This window comes from Camelus ferus, chromosome 34 (genome assembly GCF_009834535.1).
Source record: "Camelus ferus isolate YT-003-E chromosome 34, BCGSAC_Cfer_1.0, whole genome shotgun sequence".
NCBI classification, from domain to species: Eukaryota; Metazoa; Chordata; class Mammalia; order Artiodactyla; family Camelidae; genus Camelus; species Camelus ferus.
In genome coordinates this window covers 5,003,551-5,012,425 of record NC_045729.1, presented here as the reverse complement: position 1 = coordinate 5,012,425, position 8,875 = coordinate 5,003,551, and the positions used below count along the sequence as shown (strand labels likewise).

Sequence of the window (8,875 nt, the reverse complement as noted above, 5' to 3'; positions counted from 1 at the left end):
CAACTTTTAAAAAAGGGTTTAGTTTTACATTTGTTTGGAGTTTTCAAGGTGGAATCACTGAACAAGTAGAAGAAACCCAATTTTAAGACAAACATCTGACTCCTTTCCTGGAGCATTTTTTTCAAAAAGCACATACTGCACATGTTTTTTAGTGTAAATCCCATCTTAATCACAGAAAATAAGTGATAAATTTCCATGTCAATCCCCCATAAAATTCTATGACAAACTGGAACTTACATTGGACTTAATGCTTGAGTTGCATATCCATTCTGAACCTATTTAAAACAACACAGTTAAGACAACGGGTGGGCCTAAATATATTGATCTGAGGGGACAACAGATTAAGAATTTTTGTCTAATGAATTGCTACCTGAAGGAAAATACTATTATCATAATTGTACAGCGAGCTTTTGGCATTACAGTGGGCTTCATTCGTTGATGAGGGCTCTGTTCATTTCTAGCTAAAATAAAAGGCCTTAATCTGTCCAGCCACATCTTCCCAGGCTCTCAATCGGCAATCACCTCCCGTAGATTCAGAACCGACCTGTGACATAGACAGGAACAGCCTGAGGCTTCTTTTACAAACTTCTGAACAGATCTCAGGTAATGGGGAGTAACAACAGTTATGGTCTGTGTGGCCAGTAAGAGAACTAAATGAAAAATAGTTTTCACAATGATAGGAACTAAAACTCCAGTCAAACTTTAAATAGCTGTTAAAATGTAGTTTCTCATGCGTTAAAACTGTGCTTACCTCTTGGGAGCGGTGGGGGGGGGGGGTTTAATCAATTCAGTATAAAGTTTGCTGAGAGATATATGTATGTAAAATTAATTGGTATAATACCAAATGTAGAAAATCATTATTAGACTCAAGATTCGTATTTGTCTTATATTCGTCATATATTGAAAAGTCACATACACTACAAAGGATTTAGGCTAAAGCTTCACTGCTGTGGGCATAGAATCCTCCTTAGCAAATTATATAATGACTCCAGCTTTTTAATTCATTAAAATAAATCAATTACCAAAATAACATTTTTTCAGGTGCAATATAGACAACATTATTTTGCAGTTCTATTAGGCATTTGGACTAAATAACTAACCTGTAAAATCTGGTCCAACCCTAAGATTTTTAAGTTTATTATACCAAAATTATACAAATGTTAAAACATTTTATTGTCTTCTGACTTACCTTGAATCTTTTTTTTGGTTATGAAACTAATACTTTTTCAATATGGCATAACATGAAGCTTCAAATATCTAAAATGTTATTTTTTCCATTATTCTCGTTTAGACAGAGTATTTTTCTAAAATGCAGTTAATTACAGTGCTCAAAACTCCTACATGGTTTCCTAATGTTAATTTTTATTTCCTTTGTTCCTGTGGTTTATTCTTGACGTTTCATGATTGCTGCCCGATCCAATTTGATTTGTTTCAAGATACTGCAGTGCAGAGTAGTTCACTGACTGGGGGACACGACAGATCTGGCCTCTAGTGCTGGTTTCAGGGAGCTGTGTTACCTTGGGAAGATATTTGGTATCTCTGGGCTTCACTTCCCTCATATTATAGAATGCAGGGGGCTGGATAGCTGATCTCTGAGGTTCCTTCCGGCTCCACTGTCTATGACTTGCAGTTTGGTTGCCATAAAGTCAGCAGAGGGAGCACTTTTTCTACATCCCAAAAATTTTGACTGTAATTTCAACACCTTTCAAAAAATCAAAGGGTTTGTGAAGAACATTATTGAAACTAAATATTGATAATCCTTCACACAGTTGGTATCAAATCACAAATTTGACTATAAACTTGAGAAAAGTCTAGAAATAATTATTTTTCTTCTTTGAATTCCATGATAGAGTCCCACAAGAGAATTGTTTTAGAAAGCTTAAGGAGCTAAAATATACTGAGAAATTAACCACTGGTAAGAGGTAGTATATTTATATGGGACCCAGTGAAAGAGAAACACCAGCCCATCCAACAGAGGCTATCTGGTATCAAAGATGAAAAGTGAGAAATTCATCAATCATAAAAACATTAGCAAATTGGGTCTAATATAAACAAATCACGCAAGGGACTGGTAGGTTTTTCTTTTGCACTTTTCATTTAGCTACACTGGGAACAAGCATGTAGACACAGCCAGAGCCTGGAGGCTTGCAAGAGACTGGAAATGTGTGGTATCAAGCCAATGACAAAGTTGCATATCTGAGAACCTAAATTCCTTTTATCCCTATATTCATAGATATCTTAAAACTAACTGAGCATCCATTGTGTCTTTTTAATTATTAGACAATCTCATATCGTACGTATATTAAAGTTTTTATTCCTTAGTAAGAATTTTAAAGTCACAAAATAGCGTGGCAATATTTATTTTAGGTAATAGAATTTATGGAGTGCTGAAAATACTAGAATATAAAGATAATTTCTAGTTTATCTTCACATACTAAACTTTTCTAAACCAGCTGGTTTCTTGCGGAGAGTATTTTATTTATTTTTTTTAATAATTTAAGACAGCATAAGCTTGTACCAAGCATAAGCATTGTAACAAAAGTGCAACTTTTCAGCAAATCCTCCCCCAAAGATATTTTAACTCAAAATATCATTAGCACATATTTTCTCCCTACAAAAATAGCATGTCAGACATCATTAATTGGATGTATTAACAACTATGTACATAAGAGCCACCTTGTAGGCTAAGAGTTTAACGTTGTTTAAACACAGCGTTTGAGGCAAACAGTAGCAGCAGCAGCAGCAAATGCACCAAACTGACTGAAAGACCCAGATATTTTCTTCACTCACATTCAGACTGTTGTGTCTCACCCCTTACATAACATTCAAGTGAGATTTCTCACAGTGCTACCTTGGCAACAAACTAAAAATATCTAGACAAGGTCTTGGTTTAAGCCTTATTAAAAAAAGCTTTCTTTGTGATTATCTGGTATCTGGTTTGGTCTCCAGAAAATACATAGACTTGGAGATAGGAAGGCCTCACAGGGCTTCATTCCACATCTTTACAGCATTTCCAATCAACACTGACCAGTTGAATGCTTTCCTCCACTTTTGTGAATCAACAGAATAGAGGCTAAATCAGTTTGGACTTGTTTTCTGTTTTTAAGTTCAGTGCACATTCTTTTTTTTTTTTAACAGCAAGATTATACAAACTTGGGAACATGATGGATTAAATAATGACTGGGTGAGAATAGACGCACTCAGTATATATATATGTATACATATATATATGAAATTAAGATGAGTCTATTGATTCATGGTCAATTTCTCAATAAAGTGCTAGCAAATGTCCTAAGAATGACTCCGGCCTTCCTCATCCATTTCTTTCCCTGACTTAGTTCTGACCATGGCCTAACTCCGCGTCTCTTTAAACAAGTGCAAGTTACTAAGGGATACCATTCAAACCACTTCAGAATAGGCTGCAACGTGAGCGACTGCGTCCTCACCTCTTTGAAAAATATATGCTTTTTAAAAAGCTGAACATTATAAAATACTGAAGAGTAAAGTGGATTTTAAAAGACCCTCATTCTGTCTGTGGAAAGCCTCCTAAAGCAGGCAGGACAGCTTTGAGACACAGGCAGGTAAGAGCTACCTGTGGTTCCATGTCAGCTCCTCGGCCACCGTCCCCTACCCTGGTTCAATTCGCTCACCCGCAGAGCAGACTCTTCTCACTTCTTCGAGAATTAGGTTCTGTATTTTAAAAGATAATGGAACGTGGCCTGAAAGAAGGCATAGCTGATTATGGGGAGTTCTTTAAAGAAAAAAGAATGTCTAGCAGAGTTTCTCTTACAGATGGTGGGGGAAGAAAGGGATGTTAGTGTGTGGAGGGTGGTGGGTGGTGAGGGATGAGCAAAACAGGAACTCTAAATGTACACAAAACACCTGTGTTGTTTTTTAAAAAAAGCCTGTCGTGCATCTATTACACTTCCTCCCTTAAAAACGTTAAGGGCGTTTTAACTTAGTAATATTATTATTCTGCGCGAACCCCGGTCCTTTCTAAGAAAGGGGCTCAAGGATTCAGGGGCTTTCCTTTCCTGGCTGCGAGGGATCTTCCTGAGCGGAGCTCTCCGGGTGCCCGGGCTCGCGGGGACCGGCGAAGGGCAGGTGGGTGCGGCCGTGCGGGTGCGGGGGGTGCAGCGCCCCAGGGGGCGCCACCTCGTGCGGCAGGAGGGTCGCGGCGGCGGCGGCGGCGGCAGCAGCCGCCTTCTCGGGGGGGGGCGACAACACCGAGGACAGGCAGGGGAAGGCGGCGGCTGCGGCGGCCGCAGCGGCGGCGGCGGCGGCGGCGGCCGGGGCGGGGATGCCGGGGTACAGCAGTGGGAACGGGGCGGCGGCCGCCGCGGGGTACAGGTACTTCTCCAGGCCGCTCTTGTCCAGGAAGGGCTGCACGTAGGCGGCGGCGGCCGAAGGCGAGAGGAAGTAGAAGGGCAGGCAGAAGGGGGCCGCGGCGGCCGCGGGCTGCGCGAAGGGCGCGCCCCCGCCTCCGCCGAACGCCACCAGCGAGCTGAGCAGGGCGGCGTCGGGTCTCAGCAGCGCGGCGGCGGCGGCCGGGTCGGGCCCCAGGAGCGCGGCTGCCGCCGCCGCCGCGCCACCCCCCGGGCCGCCGCCGCCGCCGCCGCCGCCGCGGGAATCCAGCTTCATCCTCTTGGGTGCCGGCGAGTCCTCCCCGGGAGGCTCCTGCTTGATGGTGACGCGGCTCGCCCCGGCGCCTTTGCCCTTCTCGCGGTCCGGCCGGGCCTCGGCCTCGCCGCCGTAGCCGCTGTCAGTGTCCGTGTCGTTCTCGGCGGCGAGCTCGGCGCTGGGCTGAGTCCGCTGGATGACCGGCACGCAGTGGGCGAGGGGCTCCAGCTTCTGCCCCGCGCGCTCCAGGCAGGGGGCGGCCGCGGACCCCGCGGGGGCGGCGGCCGAGGGCGCGCCTGTGCCTTTGCCCAGAGGAACCTGTTGAGTCAACAGCTGGGGGGTGGGCAAAAACTGGGTGGCCACGGCGTGCAAATGGTTGATCAGCTGGACACACCGCGGCTCCCTGGGCGTCCAGCTCTCAAACCGGGAGAGGTATTGCAAGACTTCTTTGGCGCATGTTTGAAATCCCGAGTGGAACGCATCCAAGTCGGACTGAATGGGCGATTTCAGAGATCGCTCCCCTAGGAAGAGGAAGGGGTGGGGGTGGGGATCAGAGGAATGGAGGCAAGAAGAAAAACACCGACGTTAAAACATCTGCTTATCACGTGGGCCCTGCATTGACTAAAGTGATCTCGGTTTTTCCTCTGTATTCGAGTGATATAATCCACCGGTTGCCGAGAGGTGGGAGGAGTGGGGGATGGCGGGGGTGAGGAGCAGGGGGGCGCTCTACTCCCAGATGCAACACCAACCGAAGTGGAGAGGGCGCAACCGCCACTTTAAATAAAAATCTGATTCCTCTGAGTTCTGCTGAAAGCCTCTAGGATGCTTCGGGAAATGGGCACTTTCCAATGAAGGGAAAGTATAAGCAATTTAACAAATGAGAGTGAGCCCTTGGGCCCAGGGAAGGAGGTGGGGGGTGGGGGGAAGAGTCCTAACACTGCTCCTCTGTGGGCTGCCGGGGTTCATGGGGGTGGGTTGGCCTCCCTGAACTGACTTACCATTCTGTAAAGCAATTATCTTCTGATGCTGCTGCTCCGTTAAGGCTGTTAAAGCTTTTAAGTGTTTCAAAGTTAATTCCAAGACTACCGCTTTCTCCAGATGCCCCAAAGTCTGCAGTGGTGCAAAAGAGAAGGGGGCACTTGGTTACTTAAAAACACACATTTGGCTTGATTGGCTCTCCATTCAGCACAGCAACTTAAGCAAACACTTTGAAAGAACTACTATTCCTACACTTCTTGAGCTTTCCACAATTTAGGTTATAAATGATTTCTTGCTTTCAGTTGTGAAACACCTACTCCTGAGTTTGCAGTAAACTACACTATAGCACAAGTTGTAAGGCATCTGATATTTATATTTATTCTTATATCTCTGGGAGTAGTACCAGACTATTAACATGTCCTTGGAGAGCAGCAAAGAATAAAAATGTGCATCTTACTGTCAACTTTAGATGTTCAGGCAGTAAGTCTTTCAGCTGAGCAATGCATTCATTAATTCGGTCTCTTCTTTTCTTTTCTATTAATCTGTGCGGTAATTTGTAGGTATCCTTAGTATATGAAAGTCATGAAAGAGAGAAAACAATAAGCTAAACATTTATTTACTGGATATAACACCCCCCCCCCATACTATGTAGTAAACTATGCTCAAGAAACCTCTTTCCTCTGGACTGTTCTGAAATGCAATTTAAATTCAGGTATGATGTTTAATCTCCCCCTGAGAGTATCCCGCAAACCACTTAAAATTCACAGTTGGGGAAGCTCAAGGGCTGGAATATATCTGCGGGCAGAGCTTCGCTGTGAAATCAATGGCCCTAATTAACTATCCAGGCAGGGGAACATCAGAAACTTACACTTACCTTGCTGTCGTCTCGCTTCATGCTCCTTTTGGGTTTACACATATACAGAGAGGAATAATCCAGTCTGCAAAACAGAAATCAGCATCAGGCACCCGTTCGGGGAGGGGCTCTGCCCTCGCCCGCTCCATACCACTTTCTGGAGAAGGGAAAAAAAAAACCAAACTGAAGCCTAGACAGATATTCGCAAGGGTGTGTGCACCTTACCCTATAAAATCTCTATGTTCCAGTAACTGTCTCTCTTGCAAATGAGGAATTCCTTCGTCCATGTTCAATCGCTGTCCGTTTCCTCTGTTTCGATTTTTGGGGTTCTGTTCTATAATCTGTGGGACGGTAGCTTTGGGAGATCTTGGGGGGATCTGTAAGTCTCCAGTCTCTCTTTCTCTCTCCCTCTTCAGTGCAGTGTTGAAAGTGTGAAGCAGTTGGTCCCCCCCTCCCACCGCGCTCGCTCTCTCGCACACACACGCACACACACGCACGCACACTCGCGCCGGCCCCACTGCACTGGTAGTTTGCTCTCACTCCGGGCAGTGTTTGGCCACAGGGCACGCGCGTCGCCGGCCAGACCAGCACCCAGCTCACGTGCGGAACGTACCATCCGCGGTCCAGCCCGGAGGGGGGCGGGGGAGGAGGGGCCGGGAGGGGGCGTCGGGAGAAGGCTGCGAGGGAAGGCGAGCGGCGGGAGGGGGCGGGGACACCTGATCAGGGCCACCGGAAAGGAAAAACAACTTCAGCCAAGATACTCATCTTCCCAAAGGCGATGCTGAAGGCTGGGGGGAGTGGGAGGGGGTGCCGGGGGTGCGGGGCAGCCGGGGCTTCCTCGGTTCGGAAGTGCGACTCCCTCAATCCGTCCGTCATTATGGTTCAGGAACGGGAACGTGGCTTTTTGCTTTTCCACCGACTGTGCTGTTGGTCTGGACCAGAGAAAGGAAAGAGAAAGAGATTCGCGGTGGGTCAACTTCAGTCCCTAAGGACAATTTGGGGACTTGTTTGCTCACCGTTCGGTGGCGTGGGGGGACCCCTTAGCCCTGGTTGGAGGTGGACCCGAAAAGGGACAACTTGAAATCCGCTCCCTAAAAGATTTAAGATAAATGAAAATGTAGCCACTGGGTCAGAATGTCGCAATCCAAGTGTCTTTCGGCCCCACGGTGTCCCTGGGCCACCCAAACTTCCCGCAGTAGCCGGAATTGCGGTGCCACTAATCTCAGCCGCAGATGACGACGTTTGGGGCCTCAGGCGCTCCCGGAGGAACACGGCAGGGCGGGAGGGGGTGAGGATGGGGTAGCACGAGAGGGGCAACCGCGGGAAAGCAATGCAGCATTATGACTCGCCGGCTAAACTCTGCCGCCCCTCCGTGCCTCGGGTGGCGCTGCTTGCTTTCCCCGCCCCCTCCCCCCTCGTCTGATAAGCGACGCCGGGAGTGTGCAGAGCCCACGTTTACTACTGCTGGCACCTCCAAAGCCTCCCTCCTTAATCCTGTCTCAAACGGGTACCAGCACAGGGCCAGCAACGTGATCCGACCTGCCGCTGCCACATCACTCCGCGGGGAACCCGTGCGCGCGCGCGCTCGCCGGCGCTGCAGCCCCGGCGCCCCGCGCGGGGAAAGCACAGGCCAGCACGAGCGGGGCTACCTTTCCCCACAGCCATCCCGGGAGCATGACTCACTGCTAGTGAGAGTTACCGGGAGGTGCCCGCAGTTGCGCACCGCCCCTGCCGCCTGGCGCGGCGGACCGCAAGGGGCCTGGGAGGTCGGGGAAGGTGCGTCCTGCGGGACTCCCAGGTCTCCGGCCCCGCTGCCGCCACTCGGGTCCCAGGGCTGGGATGGAGGAAATATATATTAATCTCTCTTCCTATATATATAAAACTTCACACACATAGGCAGATAGATAGCAAACCAAACGTCTTTCCTTCCTGCATTCTCCCAGGTGATCCCTGAAACATTACTAATTGCCAGTGGCACGTGAACCAGGGGGAGAAGTACGCCGAATGCACGCGCACCGGGGCGCAGCAGGGACTGGGGCCGTCGCTACGTGTCCCCCGGCCCGCCCCGCCGAGCGCGGGTTCCGGGGACGGATCTGGGTCGCGGGAAGCGGCGGCTGGGAGGAGGTCACGTGTCTGCGGGAGTCGCGTCTCTTCCCCGCCTCCAGGAGCCGCCGGGGCCGCGGCCGCGCTGCTGCAGTCTCCCGGGTCCAGGGCGGAGACGCGCCGCGTCTGGCTTCGTGACTCCGGCGGCGGCGGCGGCGGCCCAAGCTCACCCCGGCGTGAGGAGACGCTCGCGCTCCGTCCACTTCGGTTGGTTAGAGGGCCTTTTAAGGTCTCTCGACTTCCTCAAATTCAGAGACGCATTTTGCATCAAACAGGCAATATAAGAATGTAACACATAAAAGAAAAAGTATTTTTAAAATA

At 48.9% G+C, this 8,875-nt stretch overlaps 1 protein-coding gene across 7 annotated transcripts; it reads right to left on the bottom strand.

Moving 5' to 3' along the window:
• Positions 1–1,149: 1,149 nt before the first annotated feature.
• Positions 1,150–8,601, bottom strand: BHLHE41 (basic helix-loop-helix family member e41). Of its 7 annotated transcripts, none has more exons than XM_032473252.1 (7): positions 8,135–8,285; positions 7,468–7,542; positions 6,677–7,383; positions 6,473–6,536; positions 6,056–6,163; positions 5,619–5,730; positions 1,150–5,141 (listed from the first exon to the last, which is right to left on the bottom strand). In XM_032473252.1, exons 3-7 carry the CDS (start codon positions 6,736–6,738, stop codon positions 4,018–4,020), a joined length of 1,470 nt encoding a protein of 489 aa, XP_032329143.1. In that variant the 5' UTR covers positions 6,739–7,383; positions 7,468–7,542; positions 8,135–8,285; the 3' UTR covers positions 1,150–4,017. The 7 variants fall into 7 exon arrangements, with proteins under 7 accessions (XP_032329143.1, XP_032329144.1, XP_032329145.1 ...); XM_032473253.1 differs by having other exon boundaries at positions 8,151–8,285; XM_032473254.1 differs by lacking the exon at positions 8,135–8,285 and adding an exon at positions 7,991–8,128.
• Positions 8,602–8,875: the final 274 nt, after the last annotated feature.

Coding starts and splice junctions, on each gene's coding strand:
- BHLHE41 (XM_032473255.1), bottom strand. CDS start 6,738: ATGGACGAAGGAATTCCTCATTTGCAAGAGAGACAGTTACTGGAACAT. Junction 6,164..6,472: donor TGAAGCGAGACGACAGCAAG/GTAAGTGTAAGT, acceptor TCATATACTAAG/GATACCTACAAATTACCGCA. Junction 5,731..6,055: donor CTGAACATCTAAAGTTGACA/GTAAGATGCACA, acceptor GCACCACTGCAG/ACTTTGGGGCATCTGGAGAA.